Genomic DNA, 15,021 nt, shown 5'->3' with positions numbered 1-15,021 from the left:
GGCCTCTTGGCTCTGTGTGCCTTCCAGGAAGCAATCTGGACCTCTCTCAATGCAGTCTGAGGTCCCAGGACAAACCCAATGGTGGATTCATCCCAAGACACCAGGCCACTACAGCCACAGATCTCTTCTTGGTAAACTGCTAAAAATGCCATCCCTCATCTTGAGTTTGCCAAATCGATTCCTTGCTAGCCCTGGCATTCTGAGTCATCACCTGCTGAGGGGAAAAGTGACTTCAAACCTTACATGTCCTCTGCACACTTCATCTCCGGACCAGGCTCTTCTCTGCCCTTTGGAGACCCCAAACTCAACCTCTGTTAGCAAACTCCTCCCATCTTCCTGGCTCTCTTCATGGAAGACACTCCTGGAGGTCAGATCTTCCCGGCTCCCCTCCTTCCCCCCACACCACCAGCCCAGAACTCTCTCTTCCCTTCCACTTCCCCACTGTCTCTGCCACCACTCAGCAACCTCTGCTCTCCTCCCATGAAGCCCCCTCAGTGCTTCGCTCCATATTTTAGCCACAGCCAAACATTTATTAAGCACCTACTATGAGCCAGGCACTGTGCTAAGCACTGGGGACATAAGTGAGAAAGATGACCTCTGCCCTCCAGAGGCTCATGAACACAACACACACAAAAAAGGGGAAAGGGCAGGAGAGGGCGTCTGGCACATTTCGGGGAGCATGATGAAAGTGGGAGCAGAGCAGGCAGGAGGGGAGGAGAAACTGGCTGCTCTGGGAGGCTCCACCATCCACCCTCCAAGCCACGGGGCAAGATGAGCCCAATGAGGGCAACTGGGGCACAAGGCTACCATGCCCACTGCCGTAGAGCACCTGGCAAGCCTTGAAGCACTCTCCTAAATGCCAGCTCTGATGCTCCTCCAAGCCCCCTCCCTAGCTTCCCCACTGAGGGCAGCCAGGCTGCATGTTACTGCCTCAAGCGCCCTATGCTGTGAGCCATTCCTCCATGAGCTGCCGTCTCTGAGGCAGAGGGGTATTCCTTCCTGCCACAGTCAACCAACTTCCAATACTTACTAGTCGTGGGACCCTGAACAAGTCACTTAACCTGCCTCAGTTTCCTCATCTGTAAAATAGGCTTGTTGTGAGGATATTTTTAAGCATTTTGCAAATCTTACAGTGCTACTCAAATGATCTCAATTAACCCCTCTACCTGTGCCCTTGGTCTCATTCTCTCCTGTCTCCCCCGTCCCTTTTCTTGTCAACTTGTTTTTATCCACTGGTTCCTTCCAACATGCCCCAGGTCTCCACTATCCTTTTAAACAACCAACCAACTTTCCCTGGACCCAGGCAGGCCCACAGCCCAGTCTCAGGCTCACAGTCAGCTTCCTGGTGGGCTTCCTCCAGCCTCATCTCTAGCCTGGACCTCCTCTTGCTCAAGGCCACTTTCTGGACACCACGTGGAGAGCCCAGAGCCCATTGGGTCTCTGCCTGCCCAGCTCTCTCCTGAATCTCCCCTCCCCACCCCACTCCGCTCTGCTCCCATCTCACGTCTTGGAGTGAAGAGCTTCCCGGTGCAGTGGGATGCTGAACCTGGAGTCAGGCAGACCTGGGTTCAGATCCTGCCCCCGACACTCAGGAGCTGCAGGGCCCCTGGCCTGTTACTTCCTCTCCATCTACCTCAGTCCCCTCAGCCCTAGCTCTACCTTACAGAGCTGCTGGGAGGCTCCAATGAGAATCACGGCAAGCGGAGGTGTCCCCAGTGCTTCAGAACCTGATTAAAATGTCACTGGGAAATGATGGACAGGACAAGCAAAAATACAACAGAACACAGACAATACTAAGGCAGCTAGGAGGCAAAATGGATAGAGTGCCAGGCCTGGAGTCAGGAAGACCCGAGTTCAAATCCAGCCTCAGACACTTATTAGCTCTGTGACCTGGGCATGTCACTTTACCCTGTCTGCCTCAGTTTCCTCACCTGTAAAATGAGCCGGAGAAAATAAAAGGCAAAGCCCTCCAGTATCTCTGCCAAGGAAACCCTAAATGGGGTCGTGGAGAGCCGGACTCCACTGCACAAGAGCAATGCTTGTACGTGCTGCCCACGGGGATCCTCTTCAGGGCACATTAGTGACCCCCATTGCTTTTTTTCCCCTTCTTTAATATTTTTATTTTAAGTTTTGAGTTCCAAATTCTACGCCTCCCTGGGATGGTAAGCAACCAGATACAGGTTATACATGTGCAATTAAGTAAAACATTTCCATATTAGTCATATTGTACAAGACTCGAATAAAAGAAAAAAATGAAAGTGAAAAATAGCCTGCTCCAGGCTGTATTCAGACAGTACCCACTCTTTCTCCAGAGGCAGATAGCAGGCTTCATCATCAGTGCCTTGGGACAGTCTTGGATCACTGCACTGCTGAGAACTGCCAAGCCATTCACAATCCTTTGTCGAACAATGTGGCCGTTACTGTGTATGACGTTCTCCTGGTTCTGCTCACTTCATTCAGCATCTGTTCCAGGTTTTTCTGAAATCATCCTGCTTGTCATTTCTTACAGCACAACAATCTTCCATTACAATCACACTCCACAGCTCACTTAGCCATTCCCCAATTGACGGGCATCCCTTGATCTCCATTTCTTTGCCCTTTTTTGGGGGGATGTCTTTGGGATACAGACCTGGTAGTGGCACTGCTGGATCAAAGGGTATGCACAGCTCTCTAGCCCTTTGGGCATAATTCCAATTGCTCTCCAGAATGGTTTAATCGGTTCACAACTCTGCCAACAATGCACTGGTGTCCCAGTTTTCCCATATCTTCTCTAGCATAATGGCCCTTGTTTCTATCTGAGTTTGGCACTAATATAATGTAAGGCGCTTTGCAAATTTTCAAATGTTAAATGTAAACCCTTATTATCTGTAGTCACATCAGTAATCTGGGGGTTCAGGTGACTCCCAAATCTCTACAGCCCACCCGAAGCCATCTCCCTAAGCTCTAGCAAGCTGCACCACCTCAGACACTAACTGGGGGGCCATGGACAAATCCAACTTAATCTTTCAATGGCAAACATTGGTAAGAGAGCTTGAAGGTTGGCTAGGCACTTTCCAAATAGGACCCTGGGAAGTAGGTGCTATGCCCATCCCCGTTCTAAAGATGAGGAAACCAAGGCAGACAGAGGTTGAGTGACTTGCCCAGAGTCAGAGTTAGTTCTTCTTGACTTCAGGCCCAGCTTTCTTCTAGCTGCTATGATGCCACTTCACAGCCTATCATGGCCTCAGTTCCCTCATCCACAAAAGGCATTTCTGGGAAGATCAATGAGAAAGTGTACACCTGGCATTCTATTCTGTCTCACTGACATCTCGAGTGCACATAGTCCAAAATGGGATCTTCACCATCTCTGCCTAAACCCGACACTTCTCCTCTTTTTTCTCGTAGTGTTCTAGGTCCAATCTCCACGTAGCTCTGTCCTGATCACAGGCCCAGTTTGGCCCATTCTCCCACCTCTTCCTTTCTGTCTCCTTCTCCCACTCCAGCTGCCACATTAACACAGCTGTTGTGGGTTCAGTGCCGACTTCTATTCAAATGAATCCCAAATCTACCTCGACCAAGCCTCAGCTCCATCCTGCCCCACATTTCCAGACGTCCACAAGCACCTCAAATCCGGCACATCCAAAACAGAATTCTTTCTCTTCCTCCTCCAAGCGGAACTGCTTCTGTGGAGCATGGCTGCATCTTTCCTCTCGTCCATGTCCCTCAGAGACTCCTCCCTCTCTCTCAATATCCAAGCAGCTCTCAAGCTCTATGGAGCCCACCTAGCTCCTCCAAGGCTCTCACATCCCTCCCTTTTGCCCGCAAGCCCCTTGTTCCTGACCAACTCCTGCTCCTCCCTCCCCCCTCCCAATCCTCCATGTTCAAGTCCTCCCCATTCCTTAGGCCTGTCTCCACTCACCCCTTCCCAGAGCCTGTAGTGTGCTTCCATCCTCATCCCTACACTGCCTCCTGGATGCTTCCACATAGCTGCCAAACTCATGTTTCAAATGCACAGGGCTGGGTCTGGCTTTTCAAAGGCCATTGTCATCTGGCTTCCACCTGCCTTTCCAGAATGACGCACCCAGAATTGCCCCCCACAGCCAAACTGGCTACCTTGCTCCTCCCTTCTCCTGCCTTGGCCAGGCTGTGCCTGGGGCTCGGAATCCATCCCCACCTCTGCCAATCCCTCCCTTTCTTCAATCCTAACTCAGAGGGCCTTCCTGATCCCCCTCCCCAGAAATAACTTAGGCGGAATTCGGCAGCAAGTCCTAATCTGTGGCTGGGCTGCCCCTCCTTCCCACTCAGCAGATTTTAAACTTCACCAGAGCAAGGGCTACTTCATCTAGGACTTTGTACATCCTGGGCTTAGCCCTAGGCCAAACTCATCATAGGAGGTGCTTAATAAATGCAGTGGAGGAGGGAGAACAAGTCTGTCAAAAGTTTGGAAGGAGATCCAGCAGGGAGGTAAGATCACAGCTGAAAGAAGAAGGACAAACAGAAGAGATACAGAACTGCAGATTCCAAGGGCAGAATCTCGACACTGAGACACTACCACCTATCCCTGAAGAAGGAAAAGATGGCAACCAGAGCTGGGCCAGACGTAGTATGGAGAGCAGTGTGTGGGCATCCATTCTCCTACACCCTGGGCTGGGGGTTTTCTCTCTTAGAAGAGGGGTATACTTTCAGATTTATGGGAAAGGGAAGAATTCATGACCCAAGAAGAGACAAAGCATTATAAAATGCAAAATGGATAATTTTGATTATGTTAAACTGAAATGTTTTTGTACAAAAAAAGCCAATGCAACAGAAATCAGGAGGGAAACAGAAAATTGGGAATCTTTACAAGCAGTGTCTCCGATAAAGGCCTCATATCCAAAATATACAGGGAACTGAGCCAAATATATAGGAACACAAGCCATTCCCCAATTGAGAAATGGCCAAAGGATATGAACAGGCAGTTTTCAGAGGAAGAAATTAAAGATATCTATAGGTATATGAAAAAAATGCTCTAAATCACTATTGATTAGAGAAATGCAAATCAAAACAACTCTTAGGTACCACATCTCTCCTGTCAGATTGGCTAAAATGACAAAACAGGAAAATGATAAATGCTGGAGAGGATGTGAGAAAATTAGAACATTGATACATTGTTGGTGGAGCTGTGAACTGATCCAGCCATTCTGAAGAGCAATTTGGAACTAGGCCCAAAGGGCTATAAAGATGTGCATGCCCTTTGACCCAGCAATACCACTTGCAGGGCTGTATCCCAAAGAGATCACACAAGTGGGAAATGGACCAGTATGTACAAAAATATTTATAGCAGCTCTTTCTGTGGTGGCAAAGAATTGGAAATCAAGGGGACGCCCATCAATTGGGGAATGGGTAAACAAGCTGTGGTATATGAAGGTGATGGAATACTGTTGTGCTATAAGAAATGAGGAGCAGATGGACTTTATTACATCCTGGAATGACTTATATGAACTGATGCTGAGTGAGGGAAGCAGAACCAGGAGAACATTATACATGACTACAGACACATGGTCTCTGCAAGGAATAACTTCGACAGACTTGGCTCCTCTCATCAATGCAAGGTTCAGAGACAGCCCCAAAAGACTCCTGATGGAAAAAGCTATGCGCATCCAGAGAAAGAATTATGGAGTCTGAATGCAGATTGAGGGGAACCATTTGCTCTCTTTTTTTTCCTTCTTTTTTGGTTTCATTTCTTCTCTCTCATGATTCATTCCATCAGTTATAATTCTTCTTTACAACTGGACTATTATGTAAATAGTTCAATGTGAAGGTATATGTAGAACCTACATTGGATTACAAGCCATCTTGGGGGGGAGGGGGAAGGAGAGGGAGGGAGAGAAAATTTGGAGCCCAAAGCTTGTGGAACTGAGTGTTGTAAACTAAAAACAAAAAATAAATTTATAATTAAAAAAAAAACAAATAAAAAAAGATTCAAAAAAAGAAGAGGGGTATAAAAGGATGTGAAGACCCCCCCCTCCCCCCCTCTTCAGGCTGTAAGGCAGAGTGAAATCACTTGGATTAAGTTCATCCAGGGAAAAAAGGTCAGGTGTCCTCTCTGGATCTACCTCCACCCTGGGGGAAAGCTCCTGAGAAATCTCTAAACAAAACTCAGGAACAGCTCATGCTTAGGGTTTTCCCAAAGTGTACCTAGCATCAGAATCCCCAAATCCTACAAAGGCATTCAACATACAATATGGTTATTCAGGGGCAGCTGGGTGGTGTGGTGGATAGAGCACCAGGTCTGGAGTCAGGAAGACCTGAGTTCAAATGTGACCTCAGACACTGGGTGACCTTGGGCAAATCACTTCACCCTGTTTGCCTCAGTTTCCTCATCTGTAAAATGAGCTGGAGAAGGCAAGACAAACCATTCCAGTATCTTTGCCCAAAAAAAAACCCCAAATGGGACCATGAAGAGTTAGTTATGCCGGAAACAAATGAACAACAAACATCATTCAGTATGATACAACCTTTACTTCACTCCTTGCAGAAAATGCCTAAAAGGTCAAGGCCTTGGAATTCTACCCATGAACAAAAACTGAAACACCAAGTACTCCAGGAGCCCTGAAGCTCCCCCAAGGGCAAGACCCCACTTTCCCCAACATGCTTCATCACCAACCTGTGGTTTAGACGGCCAACAAGCTTTGGAGCTAGGCCAACAGGTCTGTGCCCTTCTCACTGGATGTGTCCTATCTCAGTAGCGCCCTGGAAACTGTCAGCTTTTTATCTTGAAGAAACAGGACATAGCTGGCAATTAGCTGTCTCTAGATTTGTAGCAGAACTCTTCAACTGGAAGCCAACCATGAGGCAACTCCCAAGTGGACACTCCTCAGGAAGCCTCCCTTTCTGCCAAGAGGCTAGATACCTCAATGACACAAGGAGGGAACTCTAGTGTCCCTGATGGGGCGCTTGTGCTTGGACCCTAATTCTAACAGCCTCTGCTTGGGTGCCTGTGCCTGAACCCCAATTCCAAAACCACATCCAGTTCTAAAAACTGCCCCAGGCAGTTTCTCTCTAGCTAAAGGGCAGCATGCCCCAACTTATCTCTGCTTCTTCCTCAGTAAGCAGCTGTGCCTATCTATAGATTGATTCCAGGATGCTGATAATTAACTGTATACTGAGTCATGACCATATTTGCTACTTACTGACCTTTCTAATATGCATCCTAGGTACAGTATTTTGTCTAACAAGACATTAGATGAGAAGCTACACACAGATTGCTTGTTAGCCCTGAACGATAGTTAACTTAGTGACTGAGGTTTCACAGTAAAAACCACACCCCCTAGTAAACCGCCCCCCACCCTGGGCTATTTCCCAGTGAACTCTGGGTAATATGCCTGCGCAGTAGATATTAAATATGCATGTTCCTTTAAGAACTGACCACCCTTTGACCACTTCCTAATCCCACCCCAAAACACCTAATTGACATGTTTCCCCCTTAAACCTTTCATAAAAACTTCTGCTGAACCCCTGAAAGGTTGCAGGTTTCCTAAGAACTCTTGCCCACTGTAAAGCATAATAAATCTTTGCCAACTTGACTTAAAGAATGCTTGAGATCGTGATTTCATTCCAGAAGCCCCAACCCTCTCCAGTACTCGGGTCCTTGAGGGGCACTCCCCCTCAACCAGGAACTCCAGTCCTGGGAACTTTAGTTTGGGGATCCCTGAATCCCTGGTTTTTCTCCCTCAACATCCCCTTCTCTAGACAGAAGGGTGGGGTTCCAGAACAGTACACTTCAGACTACGTGCAATTCTGCTGTTCTCCCCATTATATCTGGAGGAGGAGGAAGGACTTCTCCGTACCCCCTGGAAGACGGTCCAGTTACAAACCTAGATGACTAGAAGAATGATGGTATCCTCCACAAAAAAAAGAAGTAAACAAGAGGGGTGGGTCTGAGAAGAAGAAGAAAAAGAAGGAGTTCTGTTTTGGACACACTGAGTTGTAGATGCCTAGAGGACATCCTGTTCCAAATGCCCAATTGGGAGCCGGGGATATTGAGCTCAAGTAAGAAGCTATGATGGGCTGTACAGATGTGGGGAGTCATCTACATGGAGATGATCAATGAACACAGTCATGGAGACAACAGGGAAAGAGAAGAGGGCCTAGGACAGAGCCTTTGGGGATGCACAGTTAGGGGGCAAGACATAGATGAGGAGCCAGCAAAGACTGAGAACAAGGGGGCAGACAGAAAGGAGAAGCAAGAGAGAGAAAGCAGTGTCATGAAATCCCAGAATGGAGTCAGTAACCAGGAGGAAGCACGGGTGGTCCATATTATGAAACACAGGGGCAGCTAGTTAGCACAGTGAATAGAGCACCAGTTCTGGAGTTAGGAGGACCTGATTTCAAATCCGACCTCAGACACTTGACAGGCACTAGCTGTGTGACCTCGGAAAAGTCACTTAACCTCAACTGCCTTGCCTCCCCCCGACCCGAAAAAATATGAAACACAGCAGAAAGGCTAAGGATGAGAAGGACTCAAATGTACAATCTAACTGTGTAAGGAAGAGATAACTGGTAATTTTGGAGAGAGCAGAGATGAAGTCAGGAGCCAGACTGCAAAAGGCTGATAAAGAAGTGAGATGACGAGAAATGGAGGCGAGGAGTGTGGACAGCTGCTTCTATGTTTTTGGCCCTGAAAGGGAAGAAAGTAAGCAACCGGAGTTTTAGGGAACGGCCCCATCAAGTTGTAATTTAACAATGTGGAGGACCTGGCTTGTCCAGAGGCAGGGAAAAGCTACTAGACGAAAAGATCAAAGAGTAGAGAGGCTGCTGTGTTTGTGAGGATCACCTATGCTCCTGACTTCTCCACAGGTCCCAGAAACCACTTCCTCACAGGTCTCATCAGGTGAGTAATTCTCACCTGAGAAGGACCTTCAGCGCACCCCCTCTCCCCAGACCCCTCCCTCTGATCCAGCCTGGTAAGAAAGACACTGGTTTTGGCTTCTTCATCAGAGACTGGGATAAAGGAGACAATGGAGGTGGTTGGGGAGGGCCCCCAAAGGAAGGGGAGAGGCTCAGGAGGATGTCTATGTTCTCAGGGCAGCATGAGCTGAGGTCCTCTGGTGTGAGGGCAGGAAGCAGAGGAGAGAAAATCTTGAACAGCCTCTCTGGGGAGAGCACCAGAAGAGTCAAAGGATTGCCTTGCCTTGTGGCAGTGAGAGTTAGCCACGTGAACAAACCTGTCTGGAAACCAGGCAAACTATCACTTCCTCTATTGCCATTCAAGACCAAGTGAGTGGGCTCAGAGGAGGGGGCTGGTGGGCCAGACTCTAGATTGGGAAGGGAAAGGAAGCCAGGAGGGGGAGGGCCTACAAGAGGTCTGAAGAGGTAGAGGGATCAGAAGTCACGGGAAAGCTCAAGAAGAGGTTCAGATCAACCGTGGCACAGAGGGAAAACGGCAGCACAAGATATCACAGTCAGATCCTTGATCGTGGGAATCACGTCACTTGGTCACCACCCTGGGCTTGGCCTTCCCTTTGTGTTCCCTAAGGTCAAGATGAGGAAGTCGTCACTGGGAGACCAGGGTGTTGGAGGGATCATCAGCGTGATAGGGAGAAGGATGAAGAAGAGAGGAAGGATGTGAATTAAGTACTAAACTCTTGGCAGCTAGGTGACCCAGTGGATAACTTGCCAGGAAGACTCATCTTCCGGAGTTCAAATCTGGCCTCGGACACCTACTAATGACCCTGGGTGAGTCATTTAACCCTGTTTGCCTCAGTTTCTTCATCTGTAAATTGAGCTGGAGAAGAAGATGGCAAACCACTGCAGTGTCCCTGTCAAGAAAACCCCATCTGGGGTCACTGAAAGTCAGACATGGCAGAAGCAATCGAACAATAAAATGATGGCGGCTAGCTCTTATATAGAACTTTTAAAGCTTGCCAACACCATTAGATCCTGACAACCCTGATAAGCAAGTATTTATTATCCCCACTTTACAGATGGGAAAACTGAGGGTGAGAGCCTGTTAGGGGACCTCACCAGGGTCACAGAGCTAGCAAGCTGCTGGGGAAGGATTTGAAATCAGGTCTTCCTGATTCCAATGTGAGCAGCTGCCTCCTCTACAGGAGGCCTTTCCTGACCCCTTACGTCAGAGGTTCATGATGGAGGTCCATGAATGGTTTTTTAAATACTGTGATTTACATTTCAACATAATTGGTTTCCCTTGTAATCAGCATGTAAAAACATGACTCTGGGAAGAACCACAGGCTTAATGGGGTCCCAGACACAAAAATGGCCAAGGCCCTCTGCCCTAGATCCCACCGCTGCCCCCACAAATGACTGCATGTAGAGCTTCCCAGTACTGATTCACTATTGTCTGGGACAGACTGAAGCTCCATTTTTGTCTCTGTATCACTGGGGAGGAGCCTGGGACCTGGCCCAGAGGAGAGGCTTAAGAAAAAGCCAATGGACTAATTGGCTGAGAAAGTCTTCTGCAAGAAACAAAAGGCCTTGGGATGCCAGGTAGTGGCTTCGTGACTTCTACCAGCAGAAAGCATCAGGAGGCAGCTTGTCACAAGAGGAAAAGTTCTAGACTGGCCACCAGATGGTTCAAATCCCAGCTCCGTCCCCTAAGGCCCTAGCAGCTACTCAACTCCTCTGGACCCCCCTAAGTCTCCTCATCGGTAAAAAGACAGAGTAACCACAAAGGCCCTTTCCTTCCAGTTCTAAATGTATGATCCTATGAAGGCAAAGGATTCAGAAGAGAAAAAGATGTGAGAAGCCAAGAGCTGGTGAAGAAAACGGTGTCTAAGGCTGGGAACTGACACTAACAGAAAAATGCAAATCAAAATAAAGGGCCCCCTTGAGCCATCAGATTGGATAAAAGGGAAAAGGACAGTGGCTGGAGGGTCCGTGGAAGACAGGCACAGGAAGGCACTGTCAGCGGGGCAGGGAGTGGATCCAGCCAAAAGTCGCTCAGCCTGGCCTACTCCTTAAGGCAGGGATACCACACTAGGTCTCCTTATACGCCAAAGAGATTGGGGGGAGGAGGGAGACTCACCAAAGTATTTGGAGCTGCTCTGTTGTGGCAAAGAACTAAAAAACGAAGGGGCTGCCTGGTCAAACAAATTATGGGACACAGGAACATAAGGGAGCAGGGCCAGGTCATGGGAGATGGTAAAAAGGGAAACCTGGGAAGAGTCCTGTAAGAAATGGGAGGAGGAGTTTTGTTTCCACAGAACTATAAGGTGTGCTTCCCTGCCCTCCTCCACCCCAGCTTTAGCAGAGACCAGGCCTCAAGGTCAGTCAGGCGAGAGGTCAGAGGCTTGTATGCATGTGCATACTTTTTGAGAAGGCAGTCTGGGGAATTAGAGAGGCCAAACCCACTTGAACCTGTTCAAGCTTATCTAGGGTCTGGTCTTGGTCAAGAATCCAGGCCTACTGATTTGCATCATTTGTATATGTTAAAGAGAGAAAGTAGGGGAAGTAAAAGAATATAGTTTAATCCTAAACTAAGACAAGGAAAATCTAATTAACTTCACTTTTGCTTCTGTATCCTTATTATCCTATTTATATAAACTGTATAACCTAGGAAAACTATGTAAAAAACAAAGATTGTAAACTAACCATGACTCTAGCAGGAGTGGAGGGAATGGTTACCCCTGCTCCTGCAGCTGTATCAGTGTGAGTGCTCCCGCGAGCACTGCACCCGCTCTCCCAGGGAGCGTAATAAAATGCCTTCCTCTGCCCACTCTGGTCCTGAGTTCTTTGGGTGTGAATGGGCAAATCACATGGGTTTTCCTAAGGTCAAGTGAAGGGAAGCAACAGGCAGCGGAAGCTCGCCAGGCTTACTCCTGGATCTTGTCTTGGGGTGTCCTGTGATCCCCACTGCGGTGTTAAGAGGGCTACCACTCTGGATTCCCTTGGGGAACCCTGTGGTCTGCATGGCCTTCTTAAGGGGACATCACATGGGACTTCCGGCCCTGTCTCGGGAGCCTTGTGATCTTACTGCCATCCTAAGGGGCCATCACTTGGGTCTTCCTTAGGGTCTGACCCCTAGGAGGCCCTGTGATCCCCACAGATTAAGGGATGGCTACCACTTGGTCTTCCTCTGGGAGTCCTGTGGTCTGTATAGCCTTCCCTAGGGATTATCACAGGGTTCTTCTTCAGGACTTTGGCCCTGCCTAGGAAGTCCAGTGATCCCCAGAACCACGTTTCTCACAATTTGGGGGCTCGTCCGGGATTCTGAAGACCCCAGGAAGGGTGAGTAAGGTAGGGCAGAGGGAAGAGCGCTCCCGCTCACTGTTAGAGCAGTCCCACTGTCTTAAGCTGAAAACCTCCTGGAGGCTCTGAAGGACCCGAGACCTTGTTTGAATAAGAAGAGTGTGCAGACGAACGCAAAGGGAACGGCCGGAGACTGCGAAAGTCAGGTCACCTGAGCAAGGTAGGAACAAACGGGTAGTAGTACTGCCTTGTCAAGTCTGGGGGTTCTAGGTTGAGAAGTAAGGTTTGCCTAGAACGGGAAATAAGAGCTCTAAGAAAAGGTACCTGGGGAGGATGGAAAGGATCCTCCTAACATTCCTCCGCCCATTAGGAAGAATGTTGGCTAGCTGGGAAGACAATAAGTCGACCCAGGGAAAGTACACCTAAGTGGGGAGAATGGATTTCTCCTAGTGCTTGGAAGAAAAGCACTCGTGGGTCGACCCAAGGAAAGTGATTTGGTTTAATATTGGAAGTGAGTCTGAATTCAAATTCTAAATTGTTCATGTGAAATGTCTGTCTAATGTTTTGTCTGTGCCTTTTTGTTCTATGTTCAGGTAAAAATGTTTAACTCTAGGAGACCTTTGGTATTAAAATAGTTAGATAAGGAATCAGAGCTGAAACTGCTAGTCGGCAGGGCTGGGGGCTCTGAATTAAGGGTTGGATAGATTCTAGAGGAAAAATCTGTATATTTTGTATTGAGTTAGCCTATGTAACATCAGGCAAGTGTTTAAACTGTAGAGGAGAAGTAAAGGGGTCTGTATGAAAAATTGGATGACCACTTTAAAGAGGCTCAGTGGTCTGCTTAGAATGTGATTAAAAATTGTTGGTCATTTTTAAGTTTTAAGGTAAAAAGAAAGCAGCTGGGAAAAAGGAAAGCTGGGTGAGTATGTAATTTATTTATTTGAAATTTGGGTCAAGACTAAGGAAAGATTGAAATTGTAAATATGGAGAGTAAAGTTTCAGTAAAGATTGGGAAAATAAGAGAGAAGGTAGAGATAAAGGGGGGTTGTAGAATGGCGGCTTGAGACCACCTGGTATTCAGTCCACGTGCTCCTCTTGGCCACCCCCTCCCCCCCACTCTAGGCCACAACCCAAACAAAGGCAAGATCCTGGACGAGGACGGAGGGCCGCTGGTGAGGACTGGTCAGCGCTCCTTCTTCACTAGGGGCAGGGGGTCTTAACTGCTTGGGTCCCCGGCCTTTGGCTAGCTGGGGAAGCCCACGCGCCTGTCTTCTTTAGATACATACAGTGAAAGAAGAAAAGTTACATGAAAATACAGGTGTCACACTGTTTCAAAAGCCAGGCTCGAGGACGCCGGGTCAAGAACGTGTCACTTAAGGCTTCGCTTCTAATTCTAAATTCCCAACAAAGCGGCCGTGGCCGGCGAGTAAGGACCCAGAGAGCGGCACCCGAGGGGCAGAAAGCAAGCAGGAAGGCCGGCCGGGGTTCGGGCAGGAGGCTCCTTGCGGGCAGCGGTTCGCTGAACGCCCCCAGATCGCAGTCTTTACGGGACAAACATCTGTCGGGGGCAGTCCCCCACGAAGCCGGGGCTGCCCCATCGCAAGGACGTCCCCGGTCTTTCTCCCTCATCCCTGCCGGACGCAGGGAGACCCTGGCACACACCGGGCACCGCGTGCCCGCAGAACCTCTCCCACGGCTCTGCGCCCCCAAACCCCATTCGCAGCGAGGGCTGGCGACCGGCTCCCCGCGCGTGATCCCCGCCCCCAGCCCCAAAGCCCACGGTGGGAGGTGGCCCGAGGAGAGGGGGCGGGCCCGGGGGGAGGCTCTCGCGGACCCCGCCCTCGGCCCCTCCTCCCCCACGAGGCTCAGGGAGAGGCCGTCCATCAGCGCCTCCGCCCGCCTTCCCGAGCCTCAGCGTCCTCACCTGGGAGATGGGGACCCTGGCACTGCCCGCGGTCACGCCCCTCCACCTCGCGGGTCCCCCCGCCCCGACTCACGGGCTTGCCGGGGTAGGCGTCGGCCAGGTGCGCCTTGAGGCGGCCCACGGTCCACTCGGCAGGGCAGCGGATGGTCTGGTCGCTGTAGCGCTGGTTGGGAGTCTTAATGACCAGGGTCACGGGCAGCGTCTCGGACCCGCTCGGGCCCTCCATGGCGGCGGGGGCCGGGCCGGGCGCGGTGGGCGCGGATTATTCCGAGGCCGGCTCGGTCACAAATCCATGGGCCGACGACGCGCAGCAGCGGCGGGCCATGGGCGGGCGGGGCCGCGGGGGCGGAGTGGGGCAGTCTCCGCCAGCTCCGGCCCGGCCTCCGGCGGGGGGACGGACGGGGGCTGGGCGAGGGAAGAGGCCCCGGGGCCCCGGCCCGGCCCTCGTCCCCGCCGGCCACGCAACAAGGCGACCGCCGACGACGCAGGGGGCCGGGCCGGGGCCTGCAGGGCCGGGCCGGGCTCAGGCGGGGGGGAGGGTGGGGTGCCGCGCCGGCCTCTCGCTCCCTCCGGGCGGTCCGAGCGGGGTCGCGGGGACGGAAGCCCGGCCGGGCCAAGAGCCCACGGCGGCGGCGTCAGAACGAGGCCGGGTCCGCGGGGACGGAAGCCCGGCCGGGCCAAGAGGCAGAGGCTGCGGCGGCGCCGATCAGGGCGGCCGTTGGCAAGGCGGAGGCTTCCGCCCAGGAAGTGGCCCGCGGCCTCGGTCAGAGCCAGCGGGCGCCGCCCCGAGGCCGCCCGCAGACAGGGGAGGCGGCGAGGGCACCTCGCCCTCGGGGGCCTGGGCCTCCTCCTCGCGGAAGACGCCGGCTTGGCGGCCGCCTCTGCCCGGCTCCGCCTCCACCGCTGCAGCCCGGCCCCGCCCGGCACTC

At 50.8% G+C, this 15,021-nt stretch overlaps 1 protein-coding gene across 1 annotated transcript in view; it reads right to left on the bottom strand.

Annotated features, from left to right (window-relative positions):
• The window catches only part of HERPUD2 (HERPUD family member 2), a 38,437-nt gene extending 23,918 nt beyond the window's left edge, over positions 1-14,519 (bottom strand). Inside the window, exon 1 of the mRNA XM_036739190.1 lies at positions 14,166-14,519. Coding sequence (XP_036595085.1) covers positions 14,166-14,318 — 153 coding nt within the window. The 5' untranslated portion in view covers positions 14,319-14,519. The remainder of the gene's footprint in view (positions 1-14,165) is intronic.
• Between the last annotated feature and the right edge of the window lie 502 nt (positions 14,520-15,021).

Source organism: Trichosurus vulpecula, chromosome 9 (assembly GCF_011100635.1).
Source record: "Trichosurus vulpecula isolate mTriVul1 chromosome 9, mTriVul1.pri, whole genome shotgun sequence".
Taxonomy (NCBI): Eukaryota; Metazoa; Chordata; class Mammalia; order Diprotodontia; family Phalangeridae; genus Trichosurus; species Trichosurus vulpecula.
Note: the sequence above shows the minus strand (reverse complement) of the source record. Positions and strands in the feature narration are given on the sequence as shown.